The sequence below is a fragment of the Podarcis pityusensis genome (assembly GCF_964106645.2).
Source record: "Podarcis pityusensis genome assembly, chromosome: 10".
Lineage (NCBI taxonomy): Eukaryota > Metazoa > Chordata > Lepidosauria > Squamata > Lacertidae > Podarcis > Podarcis pityusensis.
This window is the reverse complement of record NC_138035.1, coordinates 51,454,388-51,480,176: the sequence shown is the minus strand read 5'-3', so window position 1 is coordinate 51,480,176 and position 25,789 is coordinate 51,454,388. Positions and strand designations below refer to the sequence as shown.

Genomic DNA, 25,789 nt, shown 5'->3' with positions numbered 1-25,789 from the left:
TGTAAAGTGCAATTCTAAGTATGTTTACTCCAAAGTAAATTCCACTCAATATAATGGTCCTTACTCCTTAATAAGTGTGTTTAGGACTACAGTCTCAGGTAAGTATAAATGCTCAAGATTGTGCTCATGGGTTTTAATCCTATAAATACTTACCTGGGAGTAAGTCCCATTGAATTCAGTGGGACATGTCTAAGTTGACATGCACAGGATCCCACTGTCAATTTATAATGCATCACTTCCAAATAGTTAGTACGCCATACAAGTGGGAAAGAATCAGAATGTACATTGTCATCAGTGGATGTCCATTTGATGGGCAAAGTCATGAATAAAAACACCCTTAGAATTACAAACCATGTCCCCTCCCATTCTACAGTTCTAATGCAAGAATTATTAATTAATTTGTGCACCAAAACACTTAACTGATTGTAAACAAAATGGCAAAACCTATACTCATAAAAATATTTTATTGGAAAGTTTACATAATACCGACTGGGACTGTAAATCTTGTTCTGTATCTATATATTGCTAAATGCATAAATGTTCACAACTATGTCAAAAACAAAGAACTGCATTTTTCCTATGATTTGCTCTATAATATTTAATAAAGGATTTTTGTTTTTCAAAGCAAAAGGCTGATATAGGAACAAATGTTATATATACACACTACTTGCTTATTTATTCACTCTGGTGCAACATTTAATATCACTGGCTTGGATCCAAAAGGCTGCACAGGGAGTATCCACACACATACACAGAATGGCTTCCAAGGCTTACCACCTTTCATCTACAGTCCCCTGCACCATCCACTCCCAAGGCTCCAAAGAACTTTGGGAAAGGGATCCATTGCAGTGCAATGAGCTATGGCTGGAGAAGAAAATGGAAACTGAAAGCCTGCATTAAAACTCTTCTATAAACTTAAGGCTGCAATCTTATATGCACTATCTGGAAGTAAGTCTCATTGAACTCATTGGGATTTACTTCTGAGTAGACATGTACAGGATTGCAATGTAAAAGCCTCTTTGGATCCCAGCCTCTAGCTGAACTGATATATCACTATAACACTGAGCAAGTCTGGGAGAAGGAAAGAATAAGCCAAATGAGAACATTATCACGTTTTGGATGTATCAACAGCAGTTAGATATTAAAATCTAGATTTAAAAAGAAAACAAAACAGAAAATGCCTAATAATTTGAGAACAAATTTCTGTTCAATAACATAGAATACCAGTGTATAAGGACAAGGTAGTACTATACTTGAGTTATAAAGCTAAACAATTAATGCTTGTAACAGATTTACTTATTTTTTCCCTTGTAAACATTACAATAAATGTTCTAAATGTGTGAGGAAAATATTGGAGAAGCCAGCAACATAATTCAGTAACAGTAATCTAGTAAAATGTGTCAGACATTGGCAAAAATTCATACAAATGTTTTTTTTTTTATTTAATAACATTTTTCCTATTCAACCACACCAAGTACCAGCAGGTGTTTTAAAGATAATCATTACGAAAAGTCTTTTGCAGCAATAGTTGATTAAGTTGATCTTTGACTTGCATACATATAACTATGTTTCACAATTCTCAAATAATACATATTTAGGCAGCTTGAACTATGTTATAAAAAAATTCAATTCAGTACATGCCAATAGTATAGAATCCAAGAGTTGTGTTAGAATTCACTAAACTAAAGGTGAAAATGGACTTACCAGTAACACTGCATCAAGAACATTCAAACCACATTTTCATGGCACCTTTGTATATGAAGATTAAAAAGTCATCTGAAAAGGTTTTGTAGATTGCAATGAAATTTAATTTCACTGCTGCACTTGTTTTGTATAAAACTGCATAAATCATATTTGAGTAAACATACAAATCGTGCACTGTGGATAACAAGTCATGAAAATGTGGTAACTGTTGGCAGAAGTTGTGTACATTTGCAAGTTTGGAGAGGAAAGACTAAAGAAACTGGAGTAAATAAACTTTAATGAGATTCTCCATTCAGTGATGAGGCTTCTCCTCTCGGTGAAGACGACCTGGACATTCCTCTCTCTGTATTGTCAGAACTAGAACCGCTCTGGCTGTGCTGATCTGCAGAAGCTGCACTGGAAGCAGGTGGTGACTTTGTTTTTTCCTTAAAGTCTGTAATAATGACTGTCAGATCACCAACAGTAACTTCCAAGTGTTGGGCGCTACTTCGATCCACATTTTTCAACCTGGGCCTAGAGTAATATAAATAATCAAGGAGGTCATTCAGAAATCATCTGAATCTTTTATGTTAAGGTTATATTTGAAGCCCAAACATATGTAAGAAGCTGCCATATTCTGAATTGTATCATTGGTCTACTCTAGGATGGCATTTTTTAAACTTAATCTGACAGCAGTTCTCCAAGATAATAGATGGTTTTTCCCAACACAGTTCCCAGAGACCTTGGATTGTATCCAACACTGAACAAGTGGCATTCCACTTGCTCAGTGGGACTTCCCTTTCCTTTCCGCGTATTCCCCCAAAGTCTGTTCCAGAGGGTCCCCCAAAATCCTCTATGGATTTAAAAGACCAACACCCACACTTCATATAGGTGCTGTATGCTCCCTTTGGCAAGCTCCAGAGAAGAGTCTGGCCACTGCATTCTGGACCAGCTGAGGTTCCATGGAACTCATCAAAGTCAGCTTACATAGAGTGTATTACTGTGCTTCAAATGAGTTATGGCAACACCATAGTGGCAAAATCCTCATTGTGTAGGAAATTTTGAAGCCAGTACATTATGTCTAGCTGGAAAAGAATGCTCCTCTCTACTATCACAACCTGCAATTCAAGCTACAGCAATTGGGGGAGTGCAATCCTGTTCCCAACAAGCTGCACACCTATTCTCAGATCAATGTCTCATCTGGATGGAGTTTCATTCCCTTCATATGACCTCTCTTGGTGGCCTCAGATAGACAGAGAAGGGGTGATAAGATGGGCTAATTTCAAATTCTAATTAAATAGTAATGGTGTCTATCATAATGGTTACTTTTATTGAAGATAATGTGGGCAGCAGAAATTTACACCCCAACACATGGGGATGGGGTGGTTTCATAGTTGGGAGTAATTGTTCAACCATGTTTAATCAACTGGCAAAGCTGCCCTATATTATAAGACAATTGACCCTGGTTATATTACATATATAACAACCATCTGACTGTATTAGCATATACTAATAAATATAGTTTAGATTCTGTAAAAATATACAGGTTTCTGCTGCCAGTAGAAATTCATTCCACCATCTGAACCTTTCTAAAGTGCACAAGTGCAGCGTGCATATAGTTTGTCCAATTTTCAGACACTTTATTGACTGACTGCAAATTTCCTTTTCTCAATCTGAGGCCAATTAAAATGTGTAAAAGGTGAAATCTCTGAATTTTGTTCCCTTTCTATCTTACTTTCCACTTTGCTGAAATGCTTCTCACTATTAAAAGACAGACTTTCATGACCAGAATTTTGAGAGGAGGTAAAAATGCTGGTACCAGATTTTTCTAGAAATCAGGGTATATAATTATTATTATTATTTATTAAATTTATATACTGGTCTTCATCTGAAGATCTCAGGTGCCATTTTAAAAAATATAGATACATGAACGATGTGCTCAGCAACATATGAACATAGATACAGGTATATATTAGGCCCTTTCTGAAGATACACACTTTCCTGTGGTTTGATTCAATCTAACAGCGGAATACGTAAACATTGCAACTATGTGGGTAGGGATCATTGTGTGACTCTTTACCCTTTTCTAAGAATTTTGCAGAGATTATCTCATTTTGTTCTCTAAGTAACAGAAAAAGTACCAAAGTTTACCTTGTTTTCTTGTGACTGTTCTTTTTGCTAGTCGTTTCCTTTTCACTTTTTTCTTTTTCTACTTTGTCTTTTTTCTCTTTCTTTGATTGTGTAGGGGGCACAAATTGCTGCGTAACCTGTTGTGCAACCAGTTGAGAGACAGGTCGAGGTTTCCTGTGTGTAAATGGATGAGAGAAATTAAACTCCCTGGCATCAGTAAATGCAGTAAATTTCTGCACGAAAATATTTTTTTTGTAAATTGATCACAGTTAACAATACACCCATTCCACACAGAACCCTATTTAGATTTGTGAATGTAGGCTTCATTTTCTAAAGAACAACTAAATACACTTTGAAGTTCTTGAAACAGTGAAGCCTCTCCTCCCCAACAACTTCAACTGGCACAAAAGTGTGTAGCACAAAAGTATTTTTAGTCTAACTAGACTAAACTATAATGCACATAGGAAGAAAGGAAGGTGTGTTGTATCAGTCAGACCATGATTTAGCTCTGCATTTTCAAGACAGGATACAGCTCCAGCCCTATCCAAACAAAAAACAAAAAAACCCAGGGATTGAATCGGGGACCCTTTGCATTTGAAGCATGTATTCTATCCACTGAGCTATGGCCCTTCCCCAAGTCCCAGGAAAATTCCTAAAAATAAAATATTATCCCATCAGTGACCTTAAGATTTCTATTGAAGGGTATCCAGTTGCGAAACTCTAAGGCTTTTTTGATAAAACCTCTCTGCGCTAAAGTGGATATGGCAACTTCACAATCTCATGCACACACACGGGATACATGCACACACAGCCCCCTTCTACAGCTGATCCATGCAGATAAGATAAGGATGGGTTTTCCATCAAATGGCTGATTGATGACTAGATAGGGGATAGTCTGCATGCCTGCTGGGCAGAAAGATCTTAGACTTCTCCACCCACTACTATGGCGGTGTGTACTACTGTGTCTACTACTATTAGATTTACCTGGAAATTATTTTTATTACAATATGTAAAAATATTTGCAGAAATGACAACTCAGTAACATTCAGGTACAGCAAGCTGTTAACACACTAATTTTAAAATTCCTAAGGAACCATGTATGACATACATACATACATCCTAGGAACAATCACCTGAAAATTGTTAATGACAACTTTTAAACTGCTCAAATTGACTGGTATTTTATCCATATCAGTTGTACTTATTTATTAACTGCAATTATATAGCTACCATATAACAGGTGTTCTTTGGGCGGCTCACAAACAAATAAGTAATATAAAACTATAGGGTTGTATAAACTGAGTGCTACTCAAAATAGCTGAACTGAAACCAGTAGTCTGCATCCAATGGTGTTGCTCAACTGACAGTAAAGTTTTCATGGAGGGATGAGGATGGAAAGCATTTTCAGCAACACCGCTTCCCACTGCACTCCCCTCCTGCCCTAGCCTTCTCTAAATCTGTTCCAGAAAGTTAGGAGACCATTCAGAGCAGAGTAAGAGAAGACAGAAGGCTGCAGAGAATTTCTGAAAATTGCATGCATTGGTAAGAGCTTAAATGCCAGCTGACAACACCTTTCATACAACACTAAGGATTTTAGTTTGTCATTTCCACTGATTTCAATACAACCTATCACAGGTTAATTTTAAAAGACGAATGATATGTCTTACATATTTTTTGGAAATTCAATTTTTTACATAAAATTTCACTGAATTAAAAAAGCAAACTACAAAAAGTTGCCGAAGTATTTCTTAGAAACTAGTCATTTAAGCTTACTTAACGCGGGTGGCACTGTGGTCTAAACCACTGAGCCTCTTGGGCTTGCCGATCGGAAGGTCGGCGGTTCGAATCCCCGCAACGGAGTGAGCTCCCGTTGCTCTGTCTCAGCTCCTGCCAACCTAGTAGTTCGAAAGCAAGATAAATAGGTACTGCTGTGGCAGGAAGGTAAATGGTGTTTCCATACACTCTGGTTTCTGTCATAGTGTTCCGTTGTGCCAGAAGTGGTTTAGTCATGCTGGCCACATGACACGGAAAGCTGTCTGTGGACAAACGCCGGCTCCCTCGTCCTGAAAGCGAGATGAGCGCCGCAACCCCATAGTCGCCTTTGACTGAACTTAACCGTCCAGGGATCCTTTACCTTTTACTTAACACAGATTCTCTAACCAACAAAACTGAAGTAAAGAGTATTCTAATTTGTAGGTTCACACTTTTAGGCATACAGTGATAAATTAATTCATGCCCTGGACAAGATAAAGTAATTGGCAAATTTAAAAAATAAAATAAAATCATCATTGAGGCAGTGAAGACTGCCCCAATCCTAAACAAGCAAACTCGCATGTTTGCTTGGAAAACCAGAGGAACATTGTTGCAATCCCAGCAAAATATAATTTTTCTCAACAATAGTGTAAAATTTAGGTTCATCCTATCTAAATAATGTATGTATTGCCACAGCATGTTTTAAGATTGGGCTATGGCTTTCCTGTAAAGGAGAAAGAAAAGAATAAAACATTATCTAGCAAATTAAAAGACTTCAATCAATATGCATATATAAAAGGAATACTTATCACAAATGTACAGTAGTAATGTATTCTAAATAGCATCATAAAAAACTGTATGTGCTCAAATGTTTTATTAAATATCTAAAAGGATGATGGAATAAATTATTAATAACTGAATGATAGCAAAATAGACCTTGTGAACAATATTTGTATTACACCTCTTTTAACCAATCTTATTCAAAACAAAAGAAGCAAAATTTTGGCAAAATTGCTGTTTTACTCCAGATGTGTTAATGTGGGGCATGGAAAGCAGTTCTTAGGGTTAAGATCCATTTTTATATATATTTTTTATTATTTTTCAAAATTAAACATTATCATCGCATAAATATAAAAAGAGAAAATAAACCAAAAAAGGAAGATAATAAAAGACAGAAAAAAGGGAAATAAAACATTTTCACACCATAATAAATTCAATTTTTGGGATTACTTAGATCCCTCAACTTCCCCCCACTCCCTCCCCTGGTTCTTTTGTATTATCTTAATTTAAACATGTCAAAAATTTCTTTATATTTAATAATTTCTGAATTTAAACATTCTCCTTAATATTACAAGTATTTTTTTAAAAAAAAACCTGCTACTGTATTAACTTCCTTACAATGCTTTTGTAAATATGCAATAAACATTTTCCATTCTTTTTTATATTTGTTGTTGTCTTGATTTCTAAGTCTTCCAGTTAATTTAGCCATTTTGGCATATTCCATTAATTTAAGTTGCCAATCTTCTTTAGCAGTGACTTGTTCTTCTTTCCAGTGTTGGGCTAACAATATCCGTGGGGCCGTTGTTGCATACATGAACAAATTATTGTATTCTTTCGGTATATTCATTCCTGTAATACCTATTAAAAATGCTTCTGGTTTTTTAACAAAAGTTATTTAAAAAAAAAAATTTCAATTCATTGTAAATCATCAATATAAAAGGTTTTGGGGAAATGATTTACAGGGTTAAGATCAATTGAAAGCGAAAATTGAACACAAGTTTAATTTTCTAAACAATGGAATACAAACTGAATCTATTAATAGAGCATAAGCTGTTACTGCTAAGTGACCCTTGCAAAAAAAATTTAAAAGCCCTTTCACCCTCAAATTAATTCACATGAAGAACCACAATCACCCACTATTCTTCTGCAAGCTCCAATAATTAATAACTATTTGGAAAAAAATCTGAGGCTAGAAAATATGCGATCAAAAGAGATTGTCAATTCATTAAATACACCAGGCATAAACGAATACAGTAATGGTAATATTATGGAGGTAACAGGTCACATGTCATCCCTGTGCAAGATCCACTGAAGTGAATAGCATAGGGCTTGTAAGTATTCCTTGCTAGACTACACCTTGTATCTACTGACATTTAATTAAAGTTGATTATGTATATGACTGTAATTAATAAACATCAGACTTCCTCACCCATGAGACTGGACCGTTATTACTGATTTTTTTCCAAATTTAGTTTTAATGATACTGATTTTTATGTTGTATCTGTTTTTATTATACTGCTTTATTGCTTTATGTTCTATTTTTGTAATCCACTTACGACTTTAGAGATGGTTTTACATAAGGCTATATAACTGTCTATTGGATCCCAGCCTAAAATTACTCAAGTACTGTATGGATTGTATCCCTTGGTGATGGTAAGGATTCCATCAGCAGAATGGAGAAGGGTGCAATTCTCAGCAATCCCCCTTACCACTTTCTGCTCTGTCCTGGAAGGTCCCCCACCCTCTGCAGAAGACTTAGGGGTCTACAAGCTACAAGTGAAATAGCTGAAAATTGCTTCTCTATTAAACTGATTGAAACCTTGCCACCAGCTGACTGACAGCATAAGATAAAACATTTTATTTCAATTTCTATGGAAAAGCCAGTTCTAATTTCTGAAAGCCGCTTTGCCATTTATCTATTTATTTGTTTTTGGCACTATGCAGACTACTTTCTGAAATTTTTATTGGCATGCTAAAAATTGCTATGCGTCAGTTCTTAGCCAAACATGTGGGACTAAGTTCATTTCATTAGTCTTAAGGAAACTTAATCATATTTAAAGATTATAAGAATCATTATTATTGAAATTAGCTACCTTGCACAAGCTGCTGTGAAGATGTGTGGAAATATGTATGGACTGTATTATGCGATTTCCACCACTGAAAACCAACCAGAGGAGAAATGGTCTGGGTTACTAGCAGATATTTGCAGGCACCTATGGTGGGAAAAAGAGAAGGCTGAACAGAGCTGGCGTTTCCACACTGCATCTGCTGAAAAGCTTCTGACAACCAGTGCAAACTGATTACAGTTCACATTCATTGCCAATGCCTACTGCACTAAACGACTATAGCAGGATGTATACGGCTTTCTGTACTACTGCTCAGCAGTGCTTGCCAGTACAGATTCTAGAATACTGCTAATTGGAAGGACAGGCTTTGCATGCACAACCACTGGATTTTAGTTTCTTTTTTAAATCATTTTATTAATCAGATTTATATATACAGACATTTTTCTTGTAATTGTAAAAGTGAGCTTAAGCACCTGAATAACCAGATTTGAAGTTGGCTGAAAAGCAAATGACATACATGTCACCTTTGATCCCTGGCCCAGAGTGTCCCTTGTTTAAAGCTCCACTTTAAAACAGCTTGAAAAACAAGCTATGTCCTTGATTTACTCTATTTCCCAGAAAAGCAGTTAAGGATACATTCTCATTATTACATGTTTATTGTAGTTATCACTAGCAAGAGCTGCAGCTTGCAAAGTTTTAATAATGTGTTTTATTTCTCACTCTAATGTTCAGTAAGTTTGTCTAAATGAACCCACATTATAAAATGAGGCACTATCTTGTACTCCATTACCTTGTAAAAGTACAGCAGCATGACCTTGGTCAAAAACAAGAGTGGTGATATGTATAGGAAGCACACCAGTGGAAATGAGATTCAGTTACTTCCTCTGCCTCACTCAGGGAACATTGCCCTAGGACAGACTAACAGACACACACATACACACAGAATATGCCTGGTCAGTTTAATTGCTAACAGTCATTTCGGCTGTTCTTAGCATAAATTAAAAGAATGAGAAAAATGACTAAGCTGCTAGGAAAACACAGAATAGCAAAAGACAGTTAAGGAAAAGAAAACATAGTAAGAGCTAGCAAGAGGTTTGTATTTGTGATCTGAATTACTTGGAGTAAGTGTTAGGTAACAACTGAATACAGCTGTAGGGTGTTAAAATAAAATAACCAATTTGGAAGCTAGTGCACAGGATTATTTCTTGGCAACTTGCACAGAAAACTCAAGTTCTATTTAGAACTTTGTTCTGATATCTTCTAAGTCCTAAAACATAATCCACTTTTTATTGCTGAACACTTTGAAAATGTAGAGCAATTTCCTTTCTATATTCCTCAAGTCTTAAATTTTGAGTATCTTCCTGGAAGCCTCATTGCAGAATAACACAAATAATGTAGACTTTAACTGCAATATTCTGGAAATCTGTAACTAACTCTTTATTTTTCAAAACAATGAATACTAGCTGGCTACAATGGTATCTCGGGTTAAGTACCTAATTCATTCCGGAGGCCCGTTCTTAACCTGAATCTGTTCTTAACCTGAAGCACCACTTTAGCTAATGGGTCTTCTGCTGCCGCCGCGCCACTGAAGCACGATTTCTGTTCTCATCCTGAAGCAAAGTTCTTAACCCGAGGTACTATTTCTGGGTTAGCGGAGTCTGTAACCTAAAGCATATGTAACCCGAGGTACCTCTGTATATGCATTCAGCAGCTGAGTTGTTTAGTAGCCTGTAATGCCTATGGGGCATAAAAACACAGCAACACCTACTTAATGCCATGCTATTACACAATCTAAGAGACTATCAGCAGAGATCCTGTAGAGGAGACTAATTCAGCACAGGGCCACTAGAAGGATACTAAAGAATAGCACATCTGAAAGAGGGCTATAAAGTGCAGCACTGTCCTATTTTCTTGCCTTCTGAGGAAAAAGCCCAGGAACCTCCCAATTTACATGATATAAGTGGGTTAGAAACTCAAGAAGCACACCCTTCAACTAGAACCGTGCCTATGACCCCTTCATATTATTATATAATGCCTATCCCTATTTCCAGGGATGAAGGCATGCCATTTTTTTACCTTGTTACCCTAGCCTTTAGTTTCCTAAAGTGGGAATTTCAGATGTGGTGGCTTACAATATCTTACAAAGTATATTGTGTGTGTGGATGTTTCTGCTTTTAGGCCAGTCTTTCCTTGTATTTGTAGTTAATTTCTCTCCCCCTGCTCCCTTTCTTTGCATTCATTTATTTGCAAGATAGCTGATACTTCCTGCATGTGGTAAGGTCTGATTGCACCCTAAAATGAGAGTTCAATTTTCATTCCTGGGAAAATCTAGGGCACAGTTCACCAACCCGGCCCCCAAAGGCTTTCATTGTTGTCCCTAAGCAGGTGCCCCGACTCCCTGATTTTTTTTTAAAGGTAGATCTCTAGCCTGCTTAGGAAGAAAGTTATGGGGCAAGACGGTCAGGACACTTTCTGTGAAGTGAGTGTGAGCATGGTGTGGTCACCTCTGTATTTTCTCTGATTCTGAGGAACACTCGCTGTTGCTATTAGGCAGCATCACCATCAGAGTGTGAGTGTGTGTGTGTGTGTTATTTTATAACAATATTGTGTTATCTCTACAATCAGAAACAGTAACACATAGCTCACTTCCCATGGTACGCATAAGATGGTTTGGGCCATCTTTCTCTCTAAGTTTGTATTATGCCACACTCCCCTTATCAACCATTTTGTGTTATCACAAACACCCAGCAGCTTTTTTCGTGACTGTCACCCCACAGCACTCTACCAAACTTCAAGATGCGCCCACTGATCCAAAAAGGTTGGCTACGCCCAGGTTTAGGGCTTGTGTGGTCTGCCTATGAAACTGGTGTGATTAAGAATGTGGTTCATCAGTTTAGCTAGTGCTGTTTTAACTCCTATCCGGAAGGAAGGCAGCAGGTAGACTCAGGTTATCAGTCATCCAGATTGTGATATAACTAGTTTCATCACATGGTGACTCACCATATGGTCCTGAAAGAAAACTGATACATGATTATGACTTCTTTAACAAGCCAGCTAAAACCACCTGGCCAACATGAGAATCAATAGAGCAATGCCAGAACACAGAACCAACTCAGGATCCTGCATCTACTGACTGGTGTTACAGTTCCTTTCATTCTAGTTTTGTGTATACAGATTCTGAACTAGAATGATTATATTGAGGACATAAAACAATTGACCAAATGGTATCTTAACTCTAAACAGTATACACAAGATAGCAGAAACAGTTAAACCTATACCCTAAACTTAAATTGCCAGTTTAGGTTTAAAACCTACTTGTTACTTTGGCTGTCTCTTGCTGCAGCAAAAACAGCAAACAAGGCTCTGGTAAGACACACAGCTCTTTCCTTTCTTTGGATTGCAGCCAAAAGCAAGTTACATGAGCAGTAACTCCTGTTAGTGTTAAAAGCAAGCAGTGTGAAAATACAGCATCAAACATCCTTTTATTGTCTTCTAAATGGTACCCAGAAACTAGTTTTTAGCTCCTTATTCACAGCTCCCTAGCTCCATTTTACTTTTCTTTCAAATAAAAGAAATGACTTTCTGAAGTGTGAGACAAAAAAGACTTTCATTTATATTTCCAAAATTTAGCCGCATTAAAGATCTAACATCAAAACTGTAAGATAAAAACATCTGTAGCATATGTAATATACCATGTATATTTGTTATTTCAATATTTCAGAAAATAATTTCACCAATGATTAACTAAAAGAAAAAGATTGACATTTAACAGTGCGTTAGAATCCTAAAGTTGAGTAATTCTGTAGTGACCAATGTAACATTGGTAAGCTTCTTTACCTATTTTGTATTTTAGCTAATATTACTGAGCTCCAACTAACATTAAACTTTTTGTTAACTGCCTTGATCATCCCTACAAAAATAAGCAAAAAGTATGCCACAAATTAAATGCTTTATTTTTATTGTGTTTCAAAAGCTGTGACCAATGTAACAATTTTACAACCTGAAGAATTTATAACTTAGGTGTTTTCTCTAAAAGTGGGAATCAGGATTTTTCCATTTGCATCAATATACATAAAGAGCAATTATTTTATGGGCAAGTGTCAAATTTATGGTTGTGCTTATTGGAAACTGTCAAAAAAATGTTTTCTGGGAAATGAACTGTGTTCAATTTTAAGATGACCAATGTAAGATGTGAAAATTCATTGATAGCCAAGCCATCTACAAATAAATGCCTCCAAAGCAAGATTCTGTGCATCTCACACTTTACTAGGCATTCATAAGTTGCATGTCAGCATCAAGTCCATGTGGAAAGTCAAAATGCTCACAGCGACTTAGGCTTGTTTTTTGTTTCTGTTCAACCTAACCTCTGTCATTTGCAGGGAAGACAAATGCCACAGAAGCCCTCCTATTTAAAAAGATGATTTCATACTAATGAATATCATATTCCATCACTTGGCTAACTAATTGCCTTTTCAATTTACCAGGCTCAAACTCAACAACTTTGCCAGATGACTCCAGCGCATCAGTGACTGCTTCTGCGCTTTATTTCAGCATAATCACATTTCCCATAGGGACATTATTCCCTGATTATTAAATAGTGTTGTGAGTTGGGGGGGAGGGGTAGGCTGCATGCTGAAACCCTTCTAATTCCTGGGCCCAGCAAGTGTTAAAATCTAACCTAGGATTCAAATTCCTTGGATAGCGCGGCTAACTTCCTGGTGAAATAATGGGCCATTAAAGTAACAAAGGAAGTGGCTTCGTGCCAGACAATAAATGGGTTGGCCCTTCTCCCCCAACTTGCTGATAGAAAGACAAAGGGTAGAATGGAAAGTTGAATTATGTGAGCTAGAAGCTAGAAGCAATAGTCTGGGAAACGAGAGAGAGAGAGAAAGAGGGAGAGAGAGAAATGATGATGATGATGATAATTTATTTATACCCCACCCATCTGGCTGGGCTTCCCCAGCCACTCTGGGCGGCTTCCAACAAAATATTAAAATACAGTAATGCATCAAACATTAAAAGCTTCCCTAAACAAGGCTGCCTTCAGATGTCTTCTAAAAGTCTGGTAGTTGTTTTTCTCTTTGACATCTGGTGGGAGGGCGTTCCACAGGGCGGGTACCACTACCGAGAAGGCCCTCTGCCTGGTTCCCTGTAGTTTGGCTTCTCGCAATGCTTGATTTCTGCTTGAATCTCAGGCTGCAGCTTTGAAAGTAGCAAGACTCCCTTGGGGTCTTAATGCTGTGAACTCCTCCATTGTAGGCTCAGGTTGTATATATGTGTAAATTAACCATATATCATAAAGACACCGCAGTCTCCACTGTACCTCATTCTGAAGGAAACACAACCCCTGGGTAAGTGCCTGGAACCCCCCGGAACTTGCACCGCTCAGAGATTGGGATGACATGCAACAATATATTGACACATAATTATATTATCTTTCTTCTAAAAGCAGTAACATATGTTCACTCCACCCTTGCCAGATCTGTCTTTCAGACTGTAAGCTTTTTGAGGGCAGGCACCTTTTTTATGTAAAACTCTGTAAGATGCTCTACATTGCTTTGGGGGCAATCCTACGTCAAGAACCACTGTAATGAGCAACTTTGGATGCATCAGATCTCCAATGGCATTAAGCTGCCAACATTAGTTCATCCAAACATACACTTGCTTAACTTGCTCATTCTGACTCAGCTGAGGCTCAAGCCCGCTCAGCTCAACCACATGCCCTGGCTACTGGTGTACAACACTATTTTAAAGGCTTGTTTTCCCTGTGACAGACCTAGGGAGAGCAACAACAGCAGCCCCGCTGCTGAACAAAGTCTGGATCTGGTGTAACTGTACTTCAGCTTAATTTACACCAGCTTGCTTTGGGCCAGTTTCTTCTGCACAGGAATGCTCTCCTAATAATTACTACCATTTCAGAGAATAAAAGATGACAGTCCTAAAAAGAGGTTTAAATGACACCCATGTCAACACATTTATGCTAGGTAAGTTGCACCATTGTGGTGTTACATCACAAAAAAAAAATGTTATACATAAAACACATTTCAGTTAATATCACGTTTTCTTAATACCAAGAACATCAAAGTGGAGAAAAAAGTTAAAACATAGTTTTTCCTTTTCAATTGTTGGTGGAGAATGTATGTGCTGTGTGACTAATCCAACACACTCAACCAATTTAAGTTTTATTGGCCTTAGCTAGTATGATTTTGTTTGAAACATAAAATTTATAGTCATTACACCAATGAGAAAGCAAAACTATCAATACAATCAAGTATCATTAACCTTTTCTCTGTTGTCTTGGGAGAGGTCTTTCACTGAACTTTAGGGAAGGGGGAAAGAAATATTTTGAGTCGTACATGGCACTGCTGTTGTTTTACTCACATGTAAAATGTCATTTTGAAAAACTGTTGCCAGATAATGAAACTTTCTGAAATGATATTTAAAATGATATAGAACACATTAACTATACATGAAAATGAAAAATGAGTCTGCAGGTTGCAATTATCATGGAACTTCGCAGTTGTATTCTGATTTGCATTATTGTAAAATGGAGATGTAATGCAGTCACGTTTAAGGAGTTATTTCTTGATCACTATGTTTTTTAATGGATATAAAAGTCATGGCTAGTAGCCCTCATCTTTGACCATGTATTACAACCAAGCCATAACAGCTACTGTTATTTCAACTGATCCCTAGAAGAGAATATGCTAAAACTAAGTAACAGCATAAAAATAATCCACCAGTTTCTGTCAATACGTCTGTGGTTTATATGCATAACAGACTGGACATGGGAAGTTATGCTGACATAAGCCACATTCATAGGATTGCTTGGCCCATTAAAGATATCTGAAAGACCCTGGTCAGAAAAAAATAATTATCTTGATAAAGAAAGTATAAAGAATTTCATCAAACATTCTTTACCAAATTATGGAGCCTTGTCAAAGTGTGGTGACACCTTATTTCTCCAATGCATCAGTATGTTGTTGGCTAGTAAAGCTATTTTGAATGATTAGAGGCTAATTAATGTATATCTTGAGGCAAAGACTGTAGAATAATAATAATAATAATAATAATAATAATTTATTATTTGTATCCCGCCCATCAGGCTGGGTTTCCCCAGCCACTCTGGGTGGCTTCCAACAAAGATTAAAAATACATTAAAATGTCCTAAATGTTATTTGACTGCAGCTCCCATCAACTATGTCAGTTGGTCACATTGGCTGGGGCTGTAGGCAGTTGGGAGTCCAGCATCTGGAGTGCCACAGATTAGCCATTCTTCTAAAACCCATCCTTTTCCCCCCCTCCTGCCCACCACAAATATCTAAAGTGTGACTTTCACTCACATACATGTGTGCATGTGGAGCTTTGCGGGTGGGGGGAGAATTCATTCTGCCAATGGTGTCTGTTCCACTGGTGGATGGGCACCATTCAATTTCACCCAATTTAAAACTGTAAGCTTAGTAGCAGAATAAATTAAACTGCCTTGACTCTTCTGCCAGTAATGTATATCTTTGGAAGCACAGAAAACTTAAAGCAACTGTCAAAATATACACCAATATTTTCAATGTTATTTTTTAAAATTGGGTATAAATAATGCTAAACCATAATATTCCTGGTTTCGTTGCAGGCATTGCTTCGATGTTAAAACAAAGGGAAAGTACCACCAGCTGAAATAATTTCTTGCAAAAATGAGTATTTTATTGTAGATGTATCACATCTCACAGTCTACCAAACAAAATAGAATTGCCTGAAATATAGTGTTAACGAAATATATTCCAGTGTTCCAATCTACAGGAGATGTGCAAGCCCAAATGGTTTCTGGCTGCAGATCTTCTTCAATGATTCTCAACTATGGACATAAATTAGATGAGCATCGAATACTAGATGCACTGCATTGCTTTCAATAGAATGCACATCCAGATATACATCCTGTCAACATTCTGGAGCAAGTACAGCTGATGAAGGCATAAATGTTATATGAAAATTAAAAATCACTTGATTAGATTTTTCGTAACTCCCATGTTTTCATAGAACATGAGGAGAACTCTGCTGGCTTGTATCAATAGTCTTATCAAGTCCAGTGCTCTGTTCTCAGCAGATGGCTTTATACAGACAACAAGCAGTGAAATCTAAAAAGGCCCCAACATGATTATCACTGTTATTGCTGCACCTTAGATTTATTTTGTGAAAACATGAAATTACTTTATTTCTCTTCATTGATAATTATTATTGAATTTTCATGCACAAATGTTTTTACTTTTGAAAGCATACAGGGACTTTCACAATTAATCTTTATTTTACAATATTATGCAGTAAATTTCATAGTATTCATATCTGTCATATAATCTAGAACAGAGTAAATGAACACTCATAATCAGTAAGCACATATATATTAATAAATACATAATAAACTGAAACTGCAAATTTCTGAGGACTTAATTACTAACATTTCTCACCACTGAACATTTAACAGATTGCTGTGTAGCCTACTGCAATATTTGGCAGTGGTTTTACAATGCAAAGCAATGCCCTTTGGGAACCATCTGAGGCTATCACTTCCACACAGAAGGCACTTATCCTCAAAAGCACAATAGCAAGGGAATTTGTTCACTGTATCACCTGGCAGTTATGACACCATACATTTTACAGAATACCGATCTTCTCAAATCTGAACACCAAATATGGTTTCAGACCTGCAAAATCTATTTGCATTTCATTTTATTTGAATAGATAGCATGTAATGTCTTTCAAGTGCAAATTTAGAAAACGGTGTCAACATAGCTGCTAGAAACCTGATATTACATCTGTATACAGATTCACCCTAGAGCAATGCATGGCTGCCTATGTATGAATGTGAGAAGACTGTTATATATAGTTGCATGACTGACATGGACAAAAACCGGTCTTTTTGTATAAAATAGCAGCACAAGTTCTAAATGTTTTGCTTGCTTCTGAATTTACCCCTTAACATTTTATGCAAAAATTATCAATACTGTATATCTGACCATTTCTATTATTACTAAGCAAATTCCCTCCAAATTAATGAGTTTACTGAAACTCTAGGTATCACGAGTTGATATCAAATTCTATCTATATCAAAATGTATGTATCAAATTGAAATCTCTGATATTCTAAATTTTGGAACAAGACGGAGATAGATTGAAATTGCAGAGTTTTGAAAAACTAAAAAACAAAGTGCGAGACTGGCTTCATTATTATCAGATAATGGAGGCATTTAGATTGGACAGGAAAATTGGTTTCCAGGTGGAAAGATCCAAATTAGAAACAGAATTGTTAGAACCCAAAACTAAGAATTTGTCAAGAATGTATAACTTGCTGCTGAAATGGAATACTCAGGATGAAACGGTAAAATCGGCTATGATTAAATGGGCACAGGACGTTGGACATAACATTATGTTTGCTGACTGGGAACAGTTATGGACCACAGGTATGAAATTTACGGCATGCAATGCCTTAAGAGAGAATATTATGAAAATGATATACAGGTGGTACATAACCCCAGTCAAGCTTACGAAAATCTATCACCTGCCCGATAACAAATGTTGGAAATGTAAAGAAACTGAAGGTACATTTTTTCACCTTTGGTGGACGTGCCCAAAGATTAAGGCTTTCTGGGAAATGATATATAATGAATTAAAAAAGGTATTTAAGTATACCTTCCCCAAGAAACCAGAGGCCTTTCTCCTGGGCATAGTGGGCCAAATGGTGTTAAAAAAGGATAGAACTTTCTTTATGTATGCAACAACAGCAGCAAGAATACTCATCGCAAAGTATTGGAAGACACAAGAACTTCCCACGCTGGAGGAATGGCAGATGAAACTTATGGACTATATGGAATTGGCGGAAATGACTGGCAGAATCCGTGACCAGGGAGAAGAGTCGATGGAGGAAGACTGGAAGAAATTCAAAGACTATCTTCAGAAACACTGCAAAATTAAGGAATGTTAGAGTGATGTAGGATTGAAAATAAGTGGTTTCCAGCTGTACAGGTTAAAGTTAAGGATAGATTAAGATTAAAGATTAAGATTAAAGATGTTTAAAGAAATGGAAATTTGATAATAAAAGGGAAAAATTTAAAGCTATATGACATTAAGAGCAAGGATTAGGTTTTAAAAAGTTGAAGTTATATATTTTAACATTTTATTAAATTAAAGATTGGGATTAAAAAAGTGGAAAAGAAACTGCTGGACAAATAATGTGGATTGGAATACAAAAAAAGGAGGTATGAGGAAGTCCAGAAAATAAGTAATTTAAAATTGGATATGGAAAAGAGAGTTTGTTTTTAATTGTTATGTTTTGTTTTTATTGTTAAGTTTTGTATTGTTTTTTGTGTGTGTTGTTTTTCTTTTTTCTTTGTTTAAAACCTTAATAAAAAATTATTATAAAAAAAAAGAAATCTCTGATATTCTAAGGACTCTGGTGACTACATAATAGTTTATCACAACTGGAATCAGTCTCACAACTCTAATGCTGCTAAATTAGAGTTTTAAAAGGAAATGATTATTGGTATCTGTCAATAATTTAAAGATGTTGCTTTTTGCATCTCTATCTAGGGAAGGATAAAGTCAGACACATATTCCTGATGTAAACAAAATTCCTGATGAAGAGCAATATACAAATTAAATAAATAAATAATATTTGTTAAATACTCTAAACCTAGGTGAGGTATAAAATAGACCACACCCACCACTTTTCAGAGTCCCACCATCCCCTACCAACTAGATGACTAGAAGTACAAGGAGTTTCCACTGAATCCTCCTTTCTGAAAAAGAAAGTGAATGGGACTTCATGATCTCTGTACTTGGACTATTTAACAAATGTGTAACCAGAACATTCAGGTTTCAGTGCCAGATTGGTGCCAACAGCCTTTCTTGGATAAAGTTTGGTGTGTAAGGAAGTATCAAATCATTTCCATACAGTATAAGTAAATGCTAGAGGCAGCCAATGCTCATTTTCTCTCTTTCTAGATCCCTGACCTCTCATACTCTTTTCACCCACAAAACCACATTTCCTCTACCTCTTCTACTGAGGCCATTGCAGCAAGAGATATACTCCTGTGCCCACCAATCTGAGAGCAAATATGCATGACCTTACTATACTGTATCTGTAGTTTACAAAAATATTTTTCATGCCTTGCATAATTTAATGTTTAATTCACTATTACAAGTTAAGGTGATGGCCATGAACTCAGCTAGAGCTTAACAGGGAACAGAAAAATTGGTCTGTTAATTAGCCATGATAAATAAATGGAACATTCATATTCAGTGGCAGTATATCTCTGCTTATCAGACACTTGAGACAAAACTAAAAGAAATGATTGTAACTTAATACCTTGCTTGTAAGCTTTCAGAGGCATCTGGCTAGCTGCTGTTGGAAACAACATGCTGAACTAGATGAATCTTGATCTAATCCAGCAAGGCAGTTCTTCAAAATCTGTCACTTATTCAAATATTTTAATATCTCCAAGGACATAATGGGAGGAAAAGAAAAACCACTTGTGATGCAGCTGAATAGTACCAAAGGCAAGGAGGAAGCACTGTAGAATACCAGGCAGGTTTCCAGTAACCAGAAAAAAATAGTCCTTGATGCCAAAACTGCTTTATTTATGTATTTATTTTACACAGTGAGCTGCCAGCTATGATAATGGTGGAAAACATTAAGCATAGGGAAGCCAACAGAGTATACAGGTTAGAAAGATCAGGCAAACTGATGTTTTACTGAAAATTCATAATATGGTATCCAACTAAGTCATAATCAGATTAGACCCACTGAAATGAGTGGACTTAAGTTACTCATGGCTGAGCTAAGTCCATTGATTTCATTGTTCTACTCCAAGTACGGCTAGAACAGTGTTGGCCAAACTTGGGTCTCCAGCTGTTTTTGGACTACAACTCCCATCATCCCTAGCTAACAGGGTCAGTGGTCATGGATGATGGGGATTGTAGTCCCAAAACAGCTGGAAACCCAAGTTTGGCCAACACTGGGCTAGAACCACTGAAATTAGTGAATACTAATTATGCCTAAACAAGGTACAAAAAATAGTAAGAGAAGGCATATAATATAAGCAGTATTAGCAAGGTTATTATGAAGACATCAACCTGAATAATTTTTTTGCTAAATCTCCACTCATTAATTTGATACACTTTGGCACAAATATTCAATATAACAATGTATGAATAAAGACATAGCTTTTATTATAAAACTGCATCCTGAAAGCCTTGATTAGTGGATGAAATCCTATGCCTTCTTACTTGAAATTAAAACCCATTAAACTCCATGCGATTTGTACAGGATCAAGATGCAGAACTGCAAGCCTGCACAGACATGTATCTCTCTCCCCCCCCCCCCCCACGCAGGGTTCTCCTATGACTTTTTCAATCTGGGGGTATCAGTTCAGCATTATGGGAATTTGGCAGGGGTGGCTAACCTCTTTTGTCCCAAGGAAGCCCTCTGGCAACTGCATGCCAGTGATGGGTGTGGCCATCCCACTCTCTCACAAATACAGACACAGGATGCAGAGCCTCCTGTTGATCCATGCTGACCAGCTGTTCAGAAGGGGTTATCACCCCCTGCCTGCTTATCAACTGATCAATCTGATGACTGATGAGAGGTTGGGTGGAGAGGTTTAAAACACGCTGTCTACCCTAGTGCTGTATCTTTCTTCCCCCCCCCTTTCCCCCCCTTTTTTGGTCATTGCCAAAATTGGCAGGTCTTGGGAGAGACAAAAAATGACTGTGCCAGGAAACAGACACCCCTGATCTAGAGCTTTGGGGTTGAGTGTAATCAATGTACACATCCAGAAGATGCTCGTAAATAAGTGTATGGAGGCCAAGGACAAATGGATGGTATTAAAGAGGGCAATACGGCTTTGGAAGGGGTTAGTATGCCTGTGATAGATGGAGTTGAAACATCCCTATCTCCTCATTTTTGGATACACCAGTAATAGCAGTAGCTAGGAAGCCATTTTTATCGTCTTCCTAGGCCTAGTCTCTTCTTGGAGAACTGAGACCTGGCTATGCTGATGCATTTTCTTGTTATGTCCAGGACTGATTACATGTAATGTATGCTACATTGGGACTACAATGTAGACTATTTTGCAGCTGATGTAGAATGCCACCACCTGCCTCTTACTGAACATTGGAAGGTGAGAGCCTATTCAGCCAGTGCTGCAGAAACTGTACCACTGCTAGCACATTCCTGCCTCAGTTCAAGGTGATGATGCTTAACTCTAAAGATCTTTGGGGCCTAAGATCCAGAGAGACTGTCTTCCCCTATATCAGCCAATGTTGCACATACACTTAAGCGACAAGACCTTGTATACTTTCACTTCACCAATAACAGCAGCTACCAAGAGGGGGCTTTTAGCACAATTGCCCTGAGGTCCCCCCTGTTGATAGCAGAAGGTGTTATTCTATCTCTGCCCTGCATAAGGTTTAGAAGATATATTGTCTCTTATTATGCCTAGGTGTATTGTTTTACATTGGTTATAAATATTGTTGCTTTAAAATTATGTTTTATTTGCTCTGTGAGCCACCATGGGCAAAAGTAAAGCAGCATATAAATATTCAATTAGTAAATATGTAATCATTCATGCATATGCTTCAGTGCATTAAATCTCAGTCACTGAGGTTTAATAAACCTGTGACTTACTGGACTCATAAGTACAATACTTCCACATTTTTCCTGTAATGCTGCTGCACAAAAGACTTATTTTGGATTGTACAGAATTTTCCAAGCAATGTAATGCATCTAACCTATAAGGGGTATGTAATAACCTAAAAAGGGTATATAATTAATTTTAAGTGGGCAAACAATATTGCTGTGAGTAAAATAAACATTTCTACATAAATAAGCCATCTCCTAACTGTTTGTCACAATTCAGTGTGACCGAAAAAGAGAAATCATGACACAGTTGTGCAGATAGGACCAATCTTCATTATTAATGTCCAGGAATCACCATGGGTGGGGAATGGATTTACCTTTTCCCTCAGGAGTATCTCTGACTATAACCTTTTACATCCACTTAAATCTATGTAAATGGATTTTATTTTCCTCCAGGAAAGTAAGTGTTGTATGGAGACAAAAACCTGACATCTGCCTATGTGTGGCCCAGTCCCAGAAACAGCTGCTGGGGTGGTCCTCTGACGTGAAGCATCTGCCACCATTGGAGGAAGATGAAGAGCACAGGAAAATGTGTAACTTTACCATTATCTGTTGGAAGGTAAAGGCAGAATGTGGGAGGTGAGGATGAGAAGTGGAAAATATGTATGCTTTAAGTTCCTAGACCTCACATGTAACCAATGGAAGGCCAGTGTGGAAGCAAGAGTTATCTTCTTATTCAGCACTGTGGCTCCTGTAGTCATCAACAGCCTATATGCCAGGAGCTCCTGCGCAGATAGCAACTATGCTTTCAAGGTGCTGACTGAAACAGCTCCTGCCTCAGTCACTGCCTCCCAAAAACTACCAGTAAAGGCGTGTTCCCCACCATGGTAACCCCAAAACAGTAACTGGCAACTAATCAGCTGCCATTCTACACTCCTCATTAGCAGGTACCTCCCAGGGATTCTTCCTCTCTCCTCACACATATCCCACCCAACATTAGGAAGGGCATTTTGCTATTAAGGCAAGACATGACAATGGCCCTCACTTCAGCAAAATATCAGCAAGTATGAAACAGACACGAACAACCAAGAGACTGTTTGTTGACACCCCCCTCTTGAAGTATTCTAATCCACCATGAAAAATAATTACAAAAGTCATCTTTTAAATGAGCTAACAGGGCTACACAGTGGACTATAAGCAGGCCTCAAAAAGAAAACCCAAGCCCTTATCCATTTCTGTCCTACCTTCAACAGAAGACGACTTATTTTTGCACAACAGGACAGCATTCACATTTAGTCAGTTTAAGGTTTTGTTTTTTTATGTACATAGGGAATGCTACATCACCATGAGCAGGATTAAAAACAAACAGCAAACACTCCAGACATCTGCACTGTTTGTGTGATCACAGCAAAGCAAAGCAAAGCAAAATAAAGCTGAGGAGGGAAAGGATTTATTATTTTCTATCCCATTCCAGACTGCATGACTGGCAAATCGAACCATTGAGGGTGGTGCGAGAGGACGTGTGCCTTTAAGTTCACAGAAAAGAAATTATCTCTAAGCCTTTGGGGGGGGGTGTTGAGAAAGAGACCATGTTTACTGGGCAAGGGCGGGGAGAGGAGAGGAGGAAAGGAAAGCAGACGGAGGAGGAGAGCGGAACGGAGGAGAGAGCTGGTGCCTGCAGCGCATCCACTCCCTCTCCTGTCACCCTCTCCTGAGGAAGAAGAAGGAGGGAGAGCAATAAATAATAAAAAGCCTGCCCTGGTGGCTATGATGGTGGCGGCGGCAGCAGCCTCCGGGCTCTGCTCTTCTTCCCAGCCGGCGGCCCCCGGACGCCTCTCCTCGGCCAGCCCCGCTCCCTCCCTCCCTCCTTCCTTGGGGATGCGGGTGTCACCAGCGCAGGCCTCTCTGGGCCGCTCACTCACCGGGTGGAGGTGCCCTTCCTCACATCGCACATCATGCACTTGAAGGCCTCGGCGCTGTTCCGGAAGGTGCACACGCTGCAGTCCCAATAGCCCTCGTCGGAGGACGGCTTCGGCTGCCGCTTCGGCCTAAACACCCCCCAAAAAGAGGGGGCGGCGAGAAGGAGGAGGAGAAGGAAGAGGAGGAGGAGGAGGAGAGAGAAGGAGGTTTAAGGCACAAAACAAGACATCGCTCCCTTCCCTCTCTCCCTCCCACTCGCTCGGGGCCTCGCTTCGCCCCGCCGCTTGCCAGCTACCTCTTCGCCGCCGCCCCCAGCGCCCGCTCACCGCCATTCGCCGCGCTGAGGGGACGCCGCCGGAGGCTTTGGCAGCAGAGGGGAGGGGGGAGAAGCGGCGGCGGCGGCGGCGAACGGCAGCCCCCCTCACAGCGCCGCCGCCGCCGCTTCTCCCCCTCAGCAGCAGCAGCAGCGGCCTGTTGCGAGTCGGCGCCCGCTTCCCCTCCTCCCTGGCTCCTCACCTTGTGGGGCTCTTCTTGTCTCCCATGCCGGCTCCACAGACGCGTCTCCAGCCCGGCGCGGCCCTTTGTGTATTTGTCAATAAGGAGGAGCGAGCCGAGGAAGCGGGGGGTTGGCTCTCGAGCCCAGGCAACCAAGCGAGGAGGAGGAGGGGCCGCCGCCGCGCACAGCGCGCGCCGCCGCCAACAACAACGGCCGTCCGCTGCTTTACTGCGGCCGCCACCGCCGACTACCGCAGCCTCCAGCTGTCGGGGGAACTCCTGCCGCCGCCGCCGCCGCCGCCGCCGCCGCCGCTTCTCCTCTCCTCTCCACTCCTCTCCCTTCCACCCGCCCTAACCTCACGCCTCTTTCTTCTCCCTCACGTGTCCCCCCGTCGCCAACCAGCGGCAGCCCGCAAGCCAGGCCAAGGCCGAGGCGCCCCAGACGGCGGTGGTGACAACCCTGAAGTCGCTCCGACTGCGGCGGGATGAGGGGGGAGGCGAGCGAGAGGAGGCTCCGGTGCTTTGACAAGAAGACTTCGCGGGCAGGCGGCCTTCCTCGCTTGCGCGCGCACAGATAACGCCTTAGGAGTATTCCGTGGCCCAAGCACAGCCAGAGAAATCCTAACCTTCCCTGTGTGCCGCATTCATTAGCACCGAAGGAACGGCAGCGTCCCACTTCCAACCTCAGCCGCAATCGCTGAGGTTGGAATTCGGATTGGGAATCCCCACACTTGGCTCACCATGTAAACTCAAGGTGCCTCATACCTTTGGATTCCGTGTTTTTACACTCTTCCCCCGACCGTGGAAACTGCAGTCTTCCAGCGAGGGTTTAGTGGCGGAGGCCATCGCCTCCCCCCCCCCCCCAGGTGGCTTACAGTGGATAAACATATTAAAAGGAAGCATTAAAACGTACAATTTAAACCAAGGAAGCATTAAAACGTACAATTTAAACCGAGGAAGCATTAAAACGTACAATTTAAAGCTGCAGTTTAAGCTAAGTAATAGCACATTCGTTTAATAACGACCGAAGACTCCCGACGCTAAAACATTTTGGTAGAAATCCAAGGAAAGCTCTTAAAAAGCTAGCATATCCATCCATATCTCCCACAGACAATATATAGGATAGAAGCTCACAAATAATAACTACAGTCACTACTGCCCACCAGCCTTACAGTACTGATCTTAAAGGTGGGCACAGGAGTAGCAGCTGTATTTTAAACAGGGCCGCTTCATATACGTGTAAAGGTAAAGGTAAAGGGACCCCTGACCATTAGGTCCAGTCGTGACCGACTCTGGGGTTGCGGTGCTCATCTCTCTTTACTGGCTGAGGGAGCCGGCAT

At 39.3% G+C, this 25,789-nt stretch overlaps 1 protein-coding gene across 1 annotated transcript; it reads right to left on the bottom strand.

Annotated features, from left to right (window-relative positions):
* Positions 1 to 447: 447 nt before the first annotated feature.
* Positions 448 to 24,983, bottom strand: YAF2 (YY1 associated factor 2). Its single transcript, XM_081022424.1, has 4 exons — positions 24,471 to 24,983; positions 23,957 to 24,082; positions 3,835 to 3,987; positions 448 to 2,217 (listed from the first exon to the last, which is right to left on the bottom strand). The coding sequence occupies exons 1-4, from the start codon at positions 24,494 to 24,496 to the stop codon at positions 1,980 to 1,982; spliced, it is 543 nt and encodes a 180-aa protein (XP_080878550.1). The 5' UTR covers positions 24,497 to 24,983; the 3' UTR covers positions 448 to 1,979.
* Between the last annotated feature and the right edge of the window lie 806 nt (positions 24,984 to 25,789).